Genomic DNA, 19,273 nt, shown 5'->3' with positions numbered 1-19,273 from the left:
TTATACCTTCTAATTGTGCCCTTATCCCTAGTGCATCTCTAGTGAGATGGTGTTCTTATTTTTGTCTTGGTTTTTGAGATGGGGTCAGCTGGCCTTAAATTTACTATGTAGCACAATAATAGTTTGTTTTAACACTATGTAAAAATCTAAAACTAAAAGTCAGGGTTGGAGAAGAGTCTGGAGATGTGACTCAGTAGTTAAAAGAATACTAGCTATACTTCCATAAGACGTGGGTTCAAATCCCAGCAGCCACATGGTGGTTAACAAGCTATACTAAGGGGATCTGACTCTTCTGTCCTACACGGCACTGCATACATATGGTGCACCGACATGCATGCAGGTAAAATACCCCCACATTTAAAAAGTAAATAAAAATGTATACTTTATGTATGAACAGTAATGCATCCTTGTGGTGCTGATGATCAAATTCAGGCCTTATACTGAATGTGCTTTGAATAAGAATAAGTGATATCATTTGAATATACTCTTTTTTTAAATTTATTATGTATGCAGTGTTCTGCCTGCATGTATGGCTGAAGACCAGAAGAGGGCACCAGATCTCATTACAGATGGCTGTGAGCCACCATGTGGTCACTGGGAATTGAACTCAGGACCTCTGGAAGAGCAGCCAGTGCTCTTAACCTCTGAACCATCTCTCTAGCCCTTGAATGTACTCTTTTGCAGATTGCTTCCCTTTTTAAGATTTATTTCTCTGTGTATCTTTGGGACCTGCCAGATACGGCAGCCTCCCTTCATAGCCACAGAAGTGTGTGTTCTTGTTTCTGACAAAGCTGTCACCATTTAAATGGTTTATGATTCTGACTTCAATAAGTAACATTGTAAGTTGATTTAAAAAAAGTTAAAAGATTTATTTATTTATTTATTTATTTATTTATTTATTTATTTATTTGTTACATAGTGTTCTGCCTGCATGTCTGCCTTCATGCCAGAAGATGGCACCAGATCTCATTATAAATAATTGTGAGCTACCATGTGGTTGCTGGGAATTGAACTCAGGACCTCTGGAAGAGCTCTTAACTTCTGAACCATCTCTACAGTCAGAACTCTCTCAGAGGCTTATGCTGGTACATGTGGGATTTGAAATGCTGGAAAGACTGGGAGCTCCCAGCAGCCCAGGATGAGCAGTGACTGTTTGGCTCCTTGACAGCCATGTGCTCACATGTGGAGTCTTGGCAGAGGAGGGGCGTTTGGACAGTTCTGCCTCAGGTGCTCTTGTGACTTCTGGTGTGTGGGAAGATCCCCAGCAGGACCACGGCTGGGCTGCTGCTTGCTCTGCATCATGCCTAGACATGCCGGTCCCTCTCCATGCCACAGGGTGTTTCTTGATGTGTATCACTCTGGATTTCACTGAAGTCCAGTGGCTTCTATCGGTTTTATTTTTTGTTCTTGTCTCTTAAATTTTTACCTGTGTGATTTTCCCCCCACTCCCAATAGTGTTTCTCTGTGTGGGCTGTCCTGAAACTCTATTTGTAAACTAGACTGGCCTTTTGTTTCTGCCTCCAGGGTACTAGGATTAAAGGCATATGCCACTACGTCGGGCTCCTTATGTGATTTTTAATCTTTATGCTGTTCCACAATTTTTCTATTTACTTTTCCCAGATTTTCTCGATCATATTACTTTTATAATAAAAACACCCTTGTTGCCTGGCGATGGTGACGCACCCCTTTAGTTCCAGCACTTGTGGGTAGAGGCAGTCAGATCTCTGAGTTCAAGGCCAGCCTGGTCTACAGAGTGAGTTCCAGGACAGGTAAGCCTCCACATAGAAACCCTGTCTCGGAAAACAACAACAACAAAGCCCACACTGTTGCAAGAATACTCTTGAATCTTAGGTGCTTTTTTTTCCCTAACACAGGATGACTCAAAGCCACCTTACTCCTATGCACAGTTGATAGTACAAGCAATTACAATGGCTCCTGATAAACAACTCACCCTAAATGGAATTTATACACACATCACTAAAAACTATCCATACTATAGGACTGCGGACAAGGGCTGGCAGGTAAGTCCATTTTCGCTTGCTGTCGTCCTGTGTGTTGAAGATGCTGCTTATCCATTGAAGCTGTTAAAATACTGCCGTTTTTTATGCCGGAGAAGTCATGGGGGGTGGTCTCCCACTGGAGAGCTCTAGGCATGATCGTGCCCAGGAGGAGCAGCAGTTCTGAAGAAACTGGAACAGACACATTCCTCTGTGCAGACCAGGGTCCTCTTCTAGGATGAGTGTGGCTGCTCCGGGAGGGTCTAGTGAGGGCGGGATTGCCAGCTCTGGGGTCTGCCCTGACTCGGCAGCATTCGGTTTCAACTTGCTCCTATCCTTGACCTTGGGATGTTGACCTCCATTTGATCTTTTACTGCCTTCCCATCTCCGTATGTCAGACCTTACTTATTCTGACATTGCTTTGGGGCAGGGGGCTCTCAACAGAACAGCTTATTTAAGAAGATTGGATTCCAGGGCTGGAGAAATAGATCAATTGATTAAAAAACAGAACAGTTACAACTTGTGCATAAGGACTTGAGTTTCATTGGTAGAATCCATATAAAAATAAGGTGCTGGAGAGGTGAATACTGTCATCTCCGGGACTCAACTCACTATTTGACAAGCTTTAGGCCTGTCAGAGACACCGTCCCAAAAAATACCAAAGTGTTTTGCTCCTGAGGAATGAACCTCAGAGCTATTTCCTGGCCTACACACACATAGGTACAGAGGCGGATTCCTGCCTGAGTCCTGTTTTCCAGCAGTATGTTTGGAGGATATGAGCGTTCCCTCCCCGTCCCAAGAGCCCTGCATCCATAGGATTGCTTTTCAGTCTAAGTTGTAGGATGTTACAGGGTCTGCTCATTGGACAGCTTTTTTATTAATGTATAGGGGAGATTCTACCATAAAATGGGGCAGTCTGAGTGATTGTATAGAAAGATGGACCATTTCTTCCTTATGCTAATAGTTCCTGTCACAGTGCCCCCCTCTCACCGCTTCCCTGTTAAATCTCCCGGAGTTGCCTAGGCTGGCCTCGAACTTGTAATATTCCTGCTCAGCCTCCTAAATAGCTGGGTTATAAATGCACTCTCATTCCTTCTTCCAAAATAATTACTCATAATTTTATAATTTACCCAGCCTGGAGTCTGTTGTTTACTGTGTTTATAAGAAAGTAGGAAAAGACTGGGCTGTCATTGTCTGAAAGGACCAGAGCTAGTTTGGCGTTCCCATCCGATGAGAAAGACTGACTGAGTGTGGGAGCTGGAGCTCGTGAACTCAGCTGGGATGGGACCCTTCTAGGAAGGCTCAGACTAGGGATGCTTGTTTTAGGTGTTCTTTATGAAGATTACACTAATTTATAGGTCACGTGAGCCTATCAGGATTTTCATACTTGTAAGAGCAGATTGAAGGCACATTAATCTTAGCCTTGACCACATATATAGACCTAAATTATATGGAAAATGGGTCCTTTTTTGTTTGTCTCTGAACTAAATATTTTGTCACTTCTTCCTGTTTTTACAGTGCTGGCTAGGAAATTGCAGGTGACCATTTATGAATTTGACCTCATGCTGTATACAGATTCTCTGGAAGGGGGTGCTTAGGAAGGAGACCCAGACTAGGTGGATTCTGTTAGTATTCAGATCAGTTCCTTGATCCCAAGCTCTGCCTGAATCTCCTGAGCACATATCTGGTAGCAGAGGGGCTTTCGTGGCTCATGGTGGACAGAAAGCCTAGTTACTGCTTCCACTTTTCCACTAGCTGATAGCGTGCAAACTCAGTTGTTCAATGGCCTAGTGTAGCTGGGGTCTGTGGAGTGTCTTCTGTATGGGAGCTTTGTGCCCTGCGGATGGGACTGGAGTCTCAGTAAAGGGAGCAGGTCCAAGGATTTCCCTTCTCAGGCAGTAGTTTTGAATTGACTGGTTGACTGGCTTTTATCTGATTTCAGGTTTCAGAATGACTCAGATTTTGGAGTATTTGCCTGTCTATAACAAGATATCATAGGGGAAAGAACCAACTTAAGGATGATATTCACTGAATTTTTTTTTCTTGTGCAAATAGTCTGAATGTAATTTTATGTAAGCTTTCTAGGATGCTCATGCTCATGTTGATGGCAGTTTGGCACATGGGGGCAAGTGTGAATTTTTTTTTTTTTTTTGCAAATGTGAATTTTTTACTGGAGCATCCTGTTGCCCTCTAAGTTTTAGGTTTGGTTTTGTTTTTTTTGTGGGTTTTTTTTTTTTGGTTTTTTTTTTGGTTTTTTTTTTCGAGACAGGGTTTCTCTGCAGCTTTCTTTTTTAGAGCCTGTCCTGGAACTAGCTCTTGTAGACCAAGTTGGCCTCGAACTCACAGAGATCCGCCTGCCTCTGCCTCCCGAGTGCTGGGATTAAAGGCGTGCGCCACCACCGCCCGGCTGGGTTTTTTTTTTTTTTTAAGACAGTGTCTCCCTGTGTATTCCTGGCTGCCCAACAACTCGCTCTGTAGATGAGGCTGTCCTTGAATTCACAAAGATTTGCCTGCTTCTACCTCCTGAGTTCTGGGATTAAAGGCATGTGTCATCATCACCCAGTGATTTGGGATTTTTTTTTTAAAAGATTTATTTATTTATTATGCATACAATGTTCTGTTAACATATATACACCAGAAGAGGTACCAGATCTCATTATAGATGGTTGTGAGCCATCATGTGGTTGCTGGGAATTGAACTCAGGACTTCTGGAAGAACAGCCAGTGCTCTTAACCTCTGAGCCATCTCTCCAGTCTCCGATTTGGGATTTTTAAATTAGGGTGTTGAGCCTGTGTCATCCTTGTCTAGGTTGCTTCTGTTAACATACAGCCTTTGACTCTGCCTCTCCTCCAAACCTGAAAGGTCTGAATGCAGCTGGGGAGGTTTGCCTTCTGTGTATGATGGCCACCAAGGACAGTCCCCTTTGGTTTTCTGGAATTGGAAGAAAGGTTGGTTGTCAGCAGTACCTGATAACAAAACATCACACGACGTGTCTTGGTGTTTTAAAATATTCTAAATCTCAACGAGTCAGACACAGCCAGGCCCCTCATACTGCTCACGATGTAACTCGGGTCTACAGAATAGTCAGAGGACTACTGTTCTGGAACAGTCCCTGGGACTGGTGGTAAAGTAATCTGAACATCTGTTAGATTTTTTTTAGCTGCCTGTGACAAGTCCAAACTTCAGGTCATGGCTAGTTTTATTAGAAGGTTAATGGGGAATTGAGAAAATTTGGGGATTTTTAGATATTTCCAGATTTTATTTTGAGTTATTACCACTTTGAAATTTTGATTTTAAATGCTCTCAAAGTTCTAAGAAGATGAGATAATAGCTGTTATTCATGACTTTCCATTCCATCCTACGTGTACTTGAATGGTGTGGTCACATTCAGATCACAGCAGGCGCTGTCTCAGACTCTGAGAACCTGAAGCTGAACTTTCTGAAGAATGGTGGCTTCCGAGTTGATTTTCTCTTCTTCCCTAATGGTGTCATTGATGAAGATCAAATAAACACATGGATGTACTTCGCAAACACAGAGCCGAGTACTTGACTAGAAGGTGGAGTCATTATAATTTCTGGTCTTTCCTGACTTGCTGAATAAATCCTTTGTACTGTACTAATGTACTGTACATGGCACGGCAGCCTGTCAGCTAGTTATGTGAAAACATTTCTAAAGGAGTGGCTGGTGTCAGCCATTTGTCTTCAGACAGAGCTAGCAGTCGGTCCTGATTCCACCTGGCAGAAGTCAAGAAGGCCTTGAAAGGAGGTAGATGTGGGAGATGGCAGAGCCTTAACCCTTCCCATGCCCAGGTTCCCCCTCTCCTGAGATTCCCTGAGTTGTGGCCACAAAGGCTTCAACCCAGAGCAGTCTCGTTCAGCCAGGGAGGGCTGGGCCTTGAAGCCTCTCTGTCTTGTCTGCATTGAGCATCTAGTTTTCTGCTTTACAGGACACTAAGGCTTGGGCACATCTTCATTTCTCAACAAAGAATTATATGAATTCTACGTATTTTTTTATGTTTCATAGAATTCAATTCGCCACAATCTCTCTCTGAACCGTTATTTCATCAAAGTGCCACGTTCCCAGGAAGAACCAGGCAAAGGCTCCTTCTGGAGGATAGATCCTGCCTCCGAGAGCAAGCTGGTAGAGCAGGCTTTTAGGAAGAGACGGCCTAGGGGCGTGCCTTGCTTTAGAACCCCCCTGGGACCGCTCTCCTCTAGGTAAGGACACAGGAACCAGAGACCACACCCATGGTCAATAATATCATCTCAGTGTGCTGGGGAGCTTCTTTCCAAAAACGAAGACCTGCGGATGCCGTTACTGGTGTTGGGATGGGGACTGGGAAAGGTTGGTTGTGTTTGTTCCTTACTGTCCTGCGTTCCACCCGTGTTGCTTGCTGTTTCCTTGAACTTGATGCGCATCTTACAGTAATTAGACCCCAGTAGGCAAGGTCAGGGGCCACGTGTTTTCCTTTCTTTTGGCATGTGAAAAGTTTTTTAAAGCGATCTTCAGTTCTGTACTCAAGATTTCTCATTTGTCTGATTTTGAAACCAAACACTTTAACCTATTGGAAAAGAAATGAGTTTATTAGAAGCTGTAAGGCCCCACAGTCTGCTCCCTGCTGCGTCCTGCTGATGGCTGCACAGGAACTGCTCAGAGAGGGCACCAACCTTTTCATGGGACTGAGCGGCCTCTGACATGCGTGGGAGAGAAAGTCAGAACACAGCTGCATTCAGTTGGCAGGAGACAGAAGGCTGCCCTGTACAAAGTGAGGTTGAGTGGACAAGTCCTTTCTAGGGCATCACTGTGAAAACCCACTGTCTTCTTTTGGTGACCCAGGAGTGCCCCAGCCTCTCCCAACCATGCAGGAGTGTTGTCCGCTCACTCCAGTGGCGCCCAGACCCCGGAGAGCCTGTCGAGGGAGGGCTCCCCAGCCCCCTTGGAGCCGGAGCCTGGCGCCTCACAGCCCAAACTGGCCGTCATCCAGGAGGCACGGTTTGCACAAAGTGCACCAGGTGAGACCACAGGAGGAGAGGTGGCGAGGGTCAGGCAGTGGGGCCAGACAGACAAATATGCCTGCATTTGGCACTAAAGCAGTGGTAGAATCCTCAGGAAGCTTCGTACCTTGTGCCTGGTATTTTGTATAGTTCCTGAGTGTTATGTAGAAAGTTTCGGGGAAAGAAAGTGGCACTGGGAATTAATTTTCTCTCCCTCCTTCTCTCTGTCCCACTCTCTCCCCCTCCTTCCTTCCTTTTTCTTTTTCTCCATCAGAGCTCAGGTGAGATAGTGTATGGCTGTCATAGTGCCTGACCGAGAGGCTGAGGCAAGAGGATTGCTGTGAGGTTAAGGATAGCCTGGGATTCATAGTAAAGCCCTGTTTCTAAAAACAAAATTCAAAGAGTCAATATTTCCCAATTGCTTCATTTTTTTATAAAAAGGTCTCTTCTCACTAAAAGAAGCTACACAAACTAAGCAATGATTAGAATAAAAATATGACCACTTAGTGAGTAGGTGAGTGTTCCCAGTTTACTTGCAAAACCATAATATAGAAGGGAACGTGTGCCTGGGAAGATGAGCATTGTGACCGCTGGGCATGATGGGTGCTCAGGAAACCCTAGCTGCTACCTGTCTGCAGCTGCTGGCATCCCTTTGTGAAAGCCAGGGAGTGGCCTGGGTCTGCTTCTGCGCTTTGTGCCTCTGTCCTACAAGGGCAAGGATGGCTCGTGTCTCTAGGCCCAAATATAGGGCATGTTTTCGAAGGAGGAAGTATAGAAAGAAGCAGTGGGAGAAATCAAAACAAAGCTAAGTTTGCAGTCTTTGATTCTTAGATGTGGAAACTTAATGTCCCTGTTAGGATACTACGTTTTGACCATAAGAGATGGCTCAGTGGTTAAGAGCGTTCTCTGCTCTTTCAGAGGACCTGAGTTCAGGTTTGGTTTCTAGTACCCACATTGTGGTTCACAGCTATCCATAACTCCAGTTCCGAATATTCATTGTCCTCTTCTAGCCTCTGTGGGCACACATGGTGCACAGACATAAAAGTGAGCAAAGCACTGAGATGAGTAAGCAAAAATAAATCTTGAAAAATTGTAATAATAAAAAGATAGTATATATCTCTCATTAGTAATAGTCTATATTTTAAAGTGTAGTGTTTATGTTAGTAAGAGCTTAGTGTAAGAGCTAGAAGACCAAGGGCCATGCAAGCCTTAACACTGCTCATGTTTTCTCCCAACAGGGTCACCTCTCTCTAGTCAGCCCGTCTTAATCACTGTCCAACGGCAGCTACCCCCGGCCATTAAGCCTGTCACCTACACTGTTGCAACCCCAGTGACCACATCCACCTCTCAGCCACCCGTTGTGCAGACGGTACATGTTGTCCATCAGATACCAGCAGTGTCAGTCACCAGTGTGGCTGGCCTGGCCCCAGCAAACACATACACAGTTGCTGGACAAGCTGTGGTCACTCAGGCTGCAGTGCTGGCTCCTCCTAAGGCAGAACCACAGGAGAATGGCGACCACAGAGAAGTCAAAGGTGAGCAAGAAGACAGCACCTCGTGCCAGCTTTTCAGTCCTTTAGAAGTTCACAGGCTCAGTTGTCCTTGGCTGTTTTAATATGTTCCTTAGGTTTTTTGTGATTGTTTCTTTACTTCCTTTTTAGGGTGGCAATTGAGTCCACATACATCCTAGAGAGACCCTGTTTCACTAAAGTACACTCCTAGCCCACTGTTTCTTGGTTGTAAAGATTTTACTCGTGTGTGTGTGTGTGTGTGTGTGTGTGTTTGCACAAGAGTGCGTGCTTATGCATGTACCCTTGGAAGTCAGAGGTGGTGTATCTTCTTGGAACTGGAGTTATTGACCAATGGAGGTGCTGGGACTCAAATCCAGGTCCTTGGAGTGTAGTATGTTCTCTAACCATGGAGCCAACTCTCATCCCATTACTTGGTTTTAAACATTTCTTCAGTACTGGGCATCAAGCCTAGGGCCTTGTGCATGTCAGGCAAGTCCTCTGTGGCTAAGCTATAGTCCCAGCTTTTTTTTTTTCTTTTTGCTTCCCCCCCCCCTTTTTTTTAATTTTTAAGGCACAGTTTCAAGTTGCCCGGACTAGTCTTGAACTTTGTAACCCAGACTGGCTTTAACTTGCCAGTAGCTGAGGTGGCAGCCATGGGACACCGTGTGAGACCCGTGTTGGAATTAGGCTTGCACTGTCGTGACTTGTTTTCAAAAACTGCTGAGATCCCGGCTTTGCAACAGTGTATCATCTCTCTTCCTTTTCTTTTGATTTCAGTGAAAGTAGAGCCTGTCCCTGCAATTAGCCCAGCCACTCTAGGCGCTGCTAGCCGAATCATCCAGACATCACAGGGTACCCCTGTCCAGACAGTGACCATAGTACAACAGGCGCCTTTAGGTCAACACCAGCTTCCAATAAAAACTGTAACGCAAAATGGAACTCACGTGGTACCAGTGCCTCCAGCAGTGCACAGCCAGGTGAACAACGGTAAGAAGCATTTATTCGTGTCCCAGCAGAGATTCGTGACTATGGGAAGAAGCATTCCATGCTTGGTTCTGATTTGACTTTGTAGTTTTGTCTGTGGAAACTTTTGCCTTTTAAAACCGTGGGAAGTGCAAGGGATGAGGCTTGGGATTTTCCCACCACAGCCCCTTTGTCTCGAGTTTTTTTTTTTTTTTAAATTTTATTTATTTATTATGTATACAGTATTCTGTCTACATGTCTGCCTGCAGGCCAGAAAAGGGCATCAGATGGTTGTGAGCCACCATGTGGTTGCTGGGAAGTGCAATCAGGTCCTCTGGAAGAGCAGCCTGTGCTCTTAACCTCTGAACCATCTCTCCAGTCTCCTAGAAATATTTTTATTTTCATTCAGTTATTTTTATTTTATGTGTATGGGTGTTTTGCCTGTATGTGCGTCTGTGCCCCGTATGCATTCATTGTCCATGGAGGCCATAGAGGTCAGATCCCCTGGAACTAGAGGTGCAACAGTTGTTAGCTGCCTTGGGGTGCTGGGGTTTGAACAGTCTCTCCCCAGAAATTTTTACAACGTCCTAGGAAAATACCAAACAAGAAGCAGTTTAATGTAAAGAGGGTTTATTTGTGCTCAGAGTTTGAAGATACAGTCTGTCATGGAGAGCAGGCAACTGGCCACATTGTGTCTACTATTGACAAGCGAGAAGAGATGATCACTGGAGTTTAGCTAACTTTTTCTTTCCAGTTAAGGGGGATGTTGGAGAACAGCTTTGTTCCTGTGGGGTCTAGAATCAAACTTACTTTGTCACATGGAGGCAACAAGCACCTTTCCTGCTGAGCCATCTTAAACTGGCCCCGTAAGGACAAACTCAGATTTTTCAGAGTTAATATGTTCTTTCTTTTTTGAAAAACTACTGGGGATGGAGAGATTAATGGTTAAGAACACTTGCTATTCTTCTAGAGGTTATGGGTTCAGCAACCACCTCTAACTCCAGCTACAAGGGATCTGGAAGTGTCCTCTGGCCTCTGCAGGTACCTACATTCACGAGTTTGCACACGCACACTGAGAGATTCACAAACATGCACATAAATAAAAATAAGTCTTTTTAAGAATGTTATAAAACTGTATGATGGGTACATGTGCCATACATAACACACGTGTGGAGGTCAGGACGACTTTGTCCACATTTGTGTGGGTTTTTAGAATTGAACTCTAGTGGTCAGGCACAAATGCCTTTACCTGCCTTACAGTTACATTGTATAGTCTACTATAAAGACTGTGTATATAGTCAGCAATGCTGAGGAGACACCAGCTCTCATAAATAAAATAGCAGAATATGTAATTAATTAATTGTTGGATAGTCTGTTCTAATCCCAGTACAGATTTTTAAATGAAAACCGTTAGCAACTCAAATAAGCAGTGTTTGCACATTTTAACAGTGCAGTGCAGAATACACTGATTTGTTATTTCAGTGGTGGGGAATAATGGTAGGGAATACTCTCTTTCCCATCGTTAAACCACTGTGTTACGATGGTAGTAGAAAACTTTGTATATACATTAAACATTGCATTTCATAACAGATTCATGAGTCTGAGCCAGGGTGTTTCCTGAAGCCTTTGTTGGCATTGCATGGCATACTGGTGTAACTGCAAAGTGCTGTAACACATTAGATTGATGATGTTTGATTTTTTTGGGGGGAGAGGTCATTGCCTATTCAGAAACTGTCTACTGTTGCCAGTTTGTAAGCCGGGGGGGGGGGGGGGGGAACGGGGGACGGGAATTCCATGTTCCAGGCAGAAGAAGCTGTATGTTAGCACTAGAACACCACGCCTGGAGCATCCTCAGATTATGTGTGGCAGCGTTCGCTCTCACCGTGGAGGTGTTTGGCATGTGAATTTTGAGAGATTGAAGAAAGGGGAAGTAGAGAATGCTGCTCTTGGTGCATAGTGTTCTGAAATCTCTTTGGGGCCTCATCCATGGGAAAGTTCCAGAGGAGAGCTGTGGCCATGCATAAAGTGACCAAATGGAAAGACGTGGAGTAACCAGAGCGCCCGCCCTTATTAACCCGCCTTATGGAGCACTTTGTTTGTTTGCTTGCTTGCTTGTTTTTGTTGTTGCTGATTTTAAAGATTTACCCTTGAAACTGGAGTTAGAGTTGGTTATAAACCACCTGACATTAGTGATGTTAGGAACCAGACTTGGATCCTCTGGAAAAGCAGCAAGTGCTCTTACAGAGTCTGATGGTGGCACCCCTGGGGCTGCTGCTTCCTCCTTTTTTTCTTTTTCTTTTTTTTTTGGTTTTTTGAGACAGGGTTTCTCTGTAGCTTTGGAGCCTGTCTTGGAACTCGCTCTTGTAGACCATGCTGGCCTTGAACTGACTGAGATCTGTCTCCTCCCACTTTAATCTCCGTGCTGGGATTAAAGACGGGTACCACCACCGCCTGGCCGCATGCTTCTTGTACAGTGTTTCCTGGCTGAGGTGTAGTTCTGTGACTGGATGCTTCCCTGGCATGTTCCAGGAATTTAATCTCAGCTGGGTAATTAACTGTAGCCTATGCACCACCACGTCTGGCCACTTGCTTTCTTTTTTAAATGCTTCAAGCCAAGTGAGAGCCAAGCCCATCCTCAAGAATAAAGTGGAGAAGAGACAAGAGTAGATATCCAGTTCTGGCTTAGACACACGGGCCCCACCACTCAAATTCAAGTTCTTGTTTAGAAAAACTTGATGTGACTTCCTGGTTCCCGAAACTCCTTCCCAGTACCACCCTTCCTTCCTGAGGGTAGCTATGTTGGTAAAGACTAGGTGACTGGTGCCTGGGACTCGCAGTATACTTAGGAGGTAGTTGAGACTCTCAGCCGCTTTCTCCCGGGGCTCATGGCCACGGTCAGTTCTGTGTAGCCCTTACATAGATGGACCTACCCAGTACCTCAGGGCCTTCTAGGCTTTTCTTAGTTCATGTTCTCTCTCCCTCCTTCCTTTTTTCCCTCTTTTTCCATTTGATTTCTGCGTGTGTGTGTGTGTGTGTGTGTGTGTGTGTGTGTGTGTGCCACTCTTGAGCAGTGCTGTGAACTGGGTCCTTAGGATGGTCCAGCATGTAAAGGTACTGAAGACCTGAGTTCAGTCTCTAGAACCCACGCGGTGGAACACGGGAACTGACCTATCCACATTATACCGAGGCACAGAATGATATTATATGTGGTTAATGTCTTTTAAAGAACAATGCTTAGAATATCTGGCATAGTGGCATGTTCCTTAATCTTAGTATTTGGGAGGTAGAAATAGATGGATCTCTGAGTTCTGTCTAGGTCAGCTACACCCAGTCTCAAGTAAAATAGTATTGAGGACTAGACTCATGGTTAAGCATGCTGGCTGTGTATTTATGACCATTTTGTTTTTGTTTGCCTGCACGTACATTTGTGTACCATTTGCCTACTTGGTACCCATCGATGCCAGAGATGTTGGATCCCCTGGAACTGGAATTGCAGATGATTGTGAGCTATCACGTGGGTGCTGGGAACTGAACTGCAGTCTGGAAGGGCAGCCATTGCTCCTAACCACTGAGCCATCTCTCCAGCCATAGAAATTAAGCTTTATTTATTCGGTTAGTTATTTTTGTGGTACTGGAGATTGAACCAGTGACTTTGCACATGCCAGGCAAGAACTGTATCATTGAGCTATATCCTCAGGAAGCTTCGTTTACAAATTTTTTGAGACAGGGTCATTGTAGCCCTGGCTGACCTAGAACTCGCTATGTAGACCAGCTGGCCTTGAAGTCACAGAGATCCGCCCGACTTTGGATCCTGAGTGCTGGAATTAAAGGTGTACACCACCAAGCCCAGCATTTATGAGCATTTTAAATCGAATTAATTGGAGCTGTGTACTCCAGGATGATACGTGGACTCATGCTCCTGCCCAACCTGCTGCTTCCTGCACCCTGAAGCAGAGGGATAGCTTTCATAGTGCACTGGGTGTTGTTTCCATGAGGGTCACCCCACAACAGGTAGGCCCAGTGGCGAGTTCCTGTCTCCTTCCACTTTATATTCCTCTCTAGTGCTGAGATTAAAGGTGTGCACCACCATCGCCTGGCCTGTGGCTAACCATTATTGCTGCTGGGATTAGAGGAATATTCAACCACTGCCTGGCCTGTATGGCTGACTAGTGTAGCTGCTTTTTCCTGACCTTCAGGCAAGCTTTATTTATTAAAATACAAATAATATACCACTCTACCCCTCAGGATCATTCTGCTAATGTCTAGGTACTATGACTCACTCAGATAAGTTGACATGCATGTCTGCCTGCTGCCTCAAATGGAAGTTTAGCATTTAAAGCAGTCAGAACATGGTTGCTGTTGCACTCTGGGGCCAAAGGGAGGTGGATCTTATAAGTTCCAGGCCAGCCAAAGCTATATAGTGAGACTATCAAAAGCTACATAGTGAGACTATCAAACAAGAAAAGAAGGGAGATGGAAGAGCTGTGGGTGTCTCCTAGATGTGTCCCCCCTCCAGAAGACAGTTTTTGTTTGTGGGGGGTAGGGTGCACATGAAGGTCAGAGGGCAACTTGTGGGAGTCAGTTTTCTCCTTCCATCATGTGTGTTCTGAGTATGGAACTCAAGTTCTCAGGCTTGGTGGCAAGCTCTAAGTTACCGTACTAGCGTAAGCATGTCTTCTTTATAGGTAATGACTTGAACAGGTGAGAAATGGCTGTCTTTCAAACCAGAATAGCCTAATTTCCTCCTTGGAAGGAACAACTCTCTGTCCTTCGGGTGAACAGAAGCTACCCCAGTCTTGACAACACCGAGCTCTTGAGTAGCTTGTGCGTTTTAAAGAGCCACAGAAGTTGTCCTTGTTGATGGGATACCCGCCAGCCAGGCTTGACTGCAGCTTTCCTCAGTTCCTCTCAGGATTCTCTGCCTTTGGCCCTCCAGGGCCATCCCTAGGGTTCTGTGTAAGCTTAGCTCAGTAGATTTGGAGTGCCAGGGTGGGTGGTGGTCAAGGGTTTATGCAGTAGTGTGGGTTCTGACGCACTGTCTCTCTTCAGCAGTGGCCAGTCCTCTCCATATGCTGGCAACCCACGCGTCAGCATCGGCGTCCCTGCCCACAAAGCGCCAGAACGGTGAGCAGGCCGAGCAGCCGGAGCTCAAGCGCATTAAAGCAGAAGATGGCGAGAGCATCGTCATTGCCCTGAGCGTAGATGCTCCACCAGCAGCCGTGAGGGAGAAGGGCATCCAGAACTAGCTGCTGGGAGACCTCTGCAGACATCAATTTGTGGTGCCAAAAGGAGATGCTGCCTCTTCCTGAAGCAGGGAGCGCATCCTCAGTGGGTAAAGGGCCCTGCGGTTGGACTTCACCTCTTAGCACTGAAAACACGAACCCAGGTGGCCTTAAAACTCCCTAATTTAAAGACGTTAGACTTGAACAGACCCACAACAGCAACCCTGGTTCCAGAGGTGGTGTCTCCTACAGAGCACTCGCTGGGCTGTCATCTGTGGGCTCAGCTTTTACTACAAGCAAGAACTCTGAGTCTCTTGTGCAGATGCAGCACCCGCTGCAAGTGGATCTCTCTGGCTTTCCTCTAGGGGACAGAGCCATAGCCACCTGCTGCCCTCATAGGACCTGCTGGTTGCGGCTGAGAGACAAGACAGTATTTTGTTGTCTACATGTGGAATTAGAATACTTGGAGATGTCCTTTCTTTACTAAATAACGGGGTCTTTGACATTTCATATCACTCCATTTCTACTCTGGAAATTTGAGATTCATTTGGGGGAAAGAATGTCATTCTGTTTGTTTTTGTGGTTTGTGTTCAGCCCATGGGATGGTCTGCTCTGGTCTGTCCTGCCTGTTTGGGTGGCACTTCTTTAGGAGACCCGCTTGCCCATTTCCGTTCAGAGCCGAACCCTGTGCCATTGTAGAGGATGGGTGGACTGAGGCTGCATGGACCGTAAGGCCGGGGCATCTCGCCTCCGGGCTGCACGTACCTGTTCTTGCGTTTTGTCGTCCGTTTCTTTATGCTGACTTGGTCCTTGGCGTAGTTACCACTCTAGTAAACGAGTCTCCTACGTATCGTGTATGCTTAAAGCAACAGATCCCCCAGCCCCTTGGGAAACAGACCCAGCTTTTGTTACACCTCCCTTTTCAGAACGGAGCCATAGGTCTCTCCCAGAACCCTGCTGGGAGTCATAGGGTCCGCTTTGGCTTCTGGCACCTGACTGGGTTACCTGCATGGCGAGAGCTCTCGGAGAGGTTGAGGGTCTTGGAGGTAAGACCCAGTGGCCAGGTTCTCAAGAATCCAGGCCATTTTCTGATTCTAGAGGTTTATCTGGCTTTTCAGAATGAAGTCCCACACTAAGTCTGACTTGCGTCCTACGTAAGTAAAATCTAAGAGGGAAGGCTGAGGAGAGGTGGGAGGCCCGCAGCCCAGCTCACACTCAGGGTCACCGCTCATCTTTCCGGAGCATTCTGGACGTAGAGCTGAGCAGCAGGCAGAGGGACTTAGCCTCATTGTGGGTTGGTTTTTTTTTTTTTAAATGTCATCATCATAACGTTATTTATTTAAATGTAGTTATTTTGGTATTTAATTTTTTTTAAGAGAAGGGGGGAAAACCCTGTATTTTCCTGGTAGAATGAAATGGCTCAGAATGGTATATTTAGGCAATTTAAAACATTATTTACATAAAGACCAAATATGATAAGTCTGTTCTAAGTATTGCTTCACCCACAGTACAGAGCTGCCGCAGTGTTGCTGCAGATGATGTGTGTTGACATTCTGGAGTTACTGCACACAGCTGGATTTCTATAACTCAGCCACTGAAAACAATAAACAATGAGACATCGTGAGTGAGAACACGTGTGCCACAGCAGTCTGCCTTTGGACTGCAGCCTGGGGGACTGGAGCCCCTCCAAGCCGCAGTCTGCCTCCTCCATCTTGCAGGTAACCTTGAAATGTGTATTTCTTAAAGGTTTGCAGTTTGGAAAGCACTTTGGGTTCTTTTGTGCCCAGCATGTGGGTCGTAGCTCTGGGCCTAGTGAGGTGGGCTCGGGCACCACCAGCTGAACATACTGTGCGTCTGGGGACGTCTGTGTGTGTAGCATGCTTGACTAGGATTGGGTAGATGTTCCCTGCGTGAGTCAAGTCTGCAGACTCGTTACCTCTGAGCTCCAGACAGACCTTAGGAGTCTGCAGGGGTTTCTTTTGGGGGATCATAGACAAATTTTGAAGATGGAAGGAGGATTTTTTTTCTTGAAGGCCACATTCTCAGTCTCAAGTGAAGTGTCCTGTGCAGCCACAGGCACACACTCACCTCTTCTTGCTGCTGCTTTGGTACATAGGAATGTAAAGCTGAAAGGAGCGGGCAGAAGCTAAGCCGCAGACTAACAGTACTGAACCCAGGTTTCCTTGCCAGTGTTGCAGGCACTGCTTTAGTTTATATTCATCTGAGTCCCCAGAAGCCGCTCCACACACCATGGCTGGGCTCGTGTGCTGTCTGATGTGGGGTGGGGACCATGACCCTGACACCACAAGTAGCTCGCAGCAGTTCCCAGATCCACTGTGGCACCTCAGTGTTAACTGCTTAAGGAGTCTCTCTTCGACCTTTACCAAACTTCTGAGCTCCCTCAGGGACTAGATAACTTGAGTAGCTTTGGCTTGAACCACACAGAACACAAAGGGAAACGTTCCTGTGTCCTGGGTACAGTGCATTCCAGAATGTGTGTGGCACACTTTGTATATTCTCCACACCACAGAAAGTGTTGACAGACAGCAGCTGGTCTCCATAAATACCCCACCTCACCTCCTTGTCCTCTGCGGGGTGGGGTGGCTGGTCACAGAGTAGCTGAAGTAGCTCAGAAGGGGCTGGGGAGTATCAGGACTTGGGTTTCCACGCTGTGTGACACAGGGAGAGAAGTGACAATCGTCAAGTCCGAGCATCTGCTGCTCTAGAGTGAGCAGAGTGGTGATCTGTGTGCAAAGATTTGGAATTTTTAAAAAAAAAGTACCAAGTTCCTGAAATTCAATAAAATATTTTTATTAATTTTAACTGAATACAGAGTATCATTGTCTTTTGATAAGCAGCTATGTCTGTCTTACATCTGTGCTGGGAGACTTTCCCAGGAACACAGGTGGGTTCAGCACAGGGCACGATAATGACAGCTGTATAGGCAGCTGTGTGCCATCCAGGGTTGGAGTTCAATTATTTTAGAGTTTAAGTTGTCCGTGTGCACCCCAGTCCTAATGCTTGCCCTCTGACCTAAGGATCAAGATCACCGAAAACAAGAGATAGCAAAACAAAATGTTTGCCAAAAAGGTATATAGGTGTTGAGGTTCCCAGGTGATGACAGCGGCCTCCCAACTGCTTTCCCAGGGCAGAATATATGGAAAGTATATGTTGTGGATATGTGGTCAAAGCCAGGAGAACTTACAGGTGACGCAGTGGCAGCCCAAACGTGGGGAACATTGAATATTTAGAAGGACCTTGGCAAGGAATTTGGAGGGTTCATCAGTAAAAGGTTTGCCTTGTGTACAAGTCTGGATTTGATTCCCCAGAACTTCATATGTAGATGTGATAATCCTGTAATCCTATCCCTCAGAAGGTAGAGGCAGGAGAATGAGAAACACAAGGTCATCCTTGACTACACAGCAGGTTTGAAGCCAGTCTGGGCTACATGAGATCTGCTCAAGGGGGAGCGGGGAATGGGATACTGTCTGGAGGCCAAAACCTGAACCCCTTAACAAACAGTAGAAACAGGGCGCCTGGGAGACAGAATCTGGGGATGCCGGCATACACAGGGAGTTAGAAATCCCCGTACTACTGTACCTCACGTCCATCTGCAGCCATCATGGCAAAGCTGACCAGAAGGGTCTGTGAATTGTCCAAGCAGTGCATGCAGGGTGGACCTGAGCAGCCCAGAGCAGGCTGGGAGAATGCTTCCCACATACAGAGATGGGTATGACTACACACGATATGTGGATATGAAGTCAGCCCAGCAGTGGTCGCTAAGGTAAAACACCAGTAAGCAAGTGGCCAAAGAAAGCTCAACCCAAAGAGGACAGCTGTCAACTCCAATATGACCTAAATGTACATAAAAACAGATGACCATTAGAGAAGAATTAGCCATGCTTCCTAAAATAGAGCAAATGCTCTTGAAATCAAAAAGTATAGAGCTTGGGCATCATAAATGATCAGTAGATAGACATTTGGAAATGAAAATAAACTTCAGGGACGTATGCCTCTGAGTTCCCAGCAAAAGATGGACTTGGCTTTCAATAAAACAAGCCAGGTGGTGGCGCACACTTTTAGTCCCGGCTCTCGGGAGGCAGAGCCAGGCAGATCTCTGTGAGTTCAAGGCCAGCTTTGTCTACAGAGCAAGGTTCAGGACAGCCATGGTGGTTAACCAGAGAAACAGTCTCGAAAAACCAAAATGAAAAGGAACGGGATGTGCGAATACCCATGAGTACAGACTACTGAATTTAGATCCCACATTAAGACCACAGTTAAGGTAATCTTTTAAGTCATGGATGGGGACTTTACAGTCATTGTGAGTCAAAGGAGAGACTACTGTCATCTTAGGTCATCCATGGATGAACACTAAGCACAACTAGGTAATTTAAAGGGCTAAGGAACACTATTGATCAGAAACTGAACAAGAACAAAAAGCTCTTAGAAAATACAGAACTAGCTAACTAGTGGAGCTGCTTCAAGTACTAAGGAAGTCCTTGTGTTTTCATTTAACTGATAACAAGTAAGGTGAGAATTTTAAACCTCCAGGAATCAAGAAAAAGTTAAAAAAAAATTAGAGAT

The 19,273-nt window shown here is 45.7% G+C and overlaps 1 protein-coding gene and 1 non-coding gene across 4 annotated transcripts in view; both read left to right on the top strand.

Annotated features, from left to right (window-relative positions):
* Foxk2 (forkhead box K2) overlaps window positions 1–17,517 on the top strand; it is a 39,367-nt gene extending 21,850 nt beyond the window's left edge. Inside the window, exons 4-9 of one of the 3 annotated variants that reach the window (XM_038327249.1) lie at window positions 1,875–2,021; window positions 6,023–6,216; window positions 6,836–7,011; window positions 8,232–8,528; window positions 9,282–9,491; window positions 14,517–17,517. In XM_038327249.1, coding sequence (XP_038183177.1) covers window positions 1,875–2,021; window positions 6,023–6,216; window positions 6,836–7,011; window positions 8,232–8,528; window positions 9,282–9,491; window positions 14,517–14,713 — 1,221 coding nt within the window. In that variant the 3' untranslated portion in view covers window positions 14,714–17,517. The remainder of the gene's footprint in view (window positions 1–1,874; window positions 2,022–6,022; window positions 6,217–6,835; window positions 7,012–8,231; window positions 8,529–9,281; window positions 9,492–14,516) is intronic. The other 2 variants (XM_042054981.1, XM_038327250.1) reach the window with 2 other exon arrangements.
* Window positions 711–840, top strand: LOC119813838. Its single transcript, XR_005285284.1, has one exon. It is a non-coding gene; the product is annotated as a small nucleolar RNA SNORA24 (small nucleolar RNA).
* Window positions 17,518–19,273: the final 1,756 nt, after the last annotated feature.

This window comes from Arvicola amphibius, chromosome 4 (genome assembly GCF_903992535.2).
Source record: "Arvicola amphibius chromosome 4, mArvAmp1.2, whole genome shotgun sequence".
Lineage (NCBI taxonomy): Eukaryota > Metazoa > Chordata > Mammalia > Rodentia > Cricetidae > Arvicola > Arvicola amphibius.
Note: the sequence above shows the minus strand (reverse complement) of the source record. Positions and strands in the feature narration are given on the sequence as shown.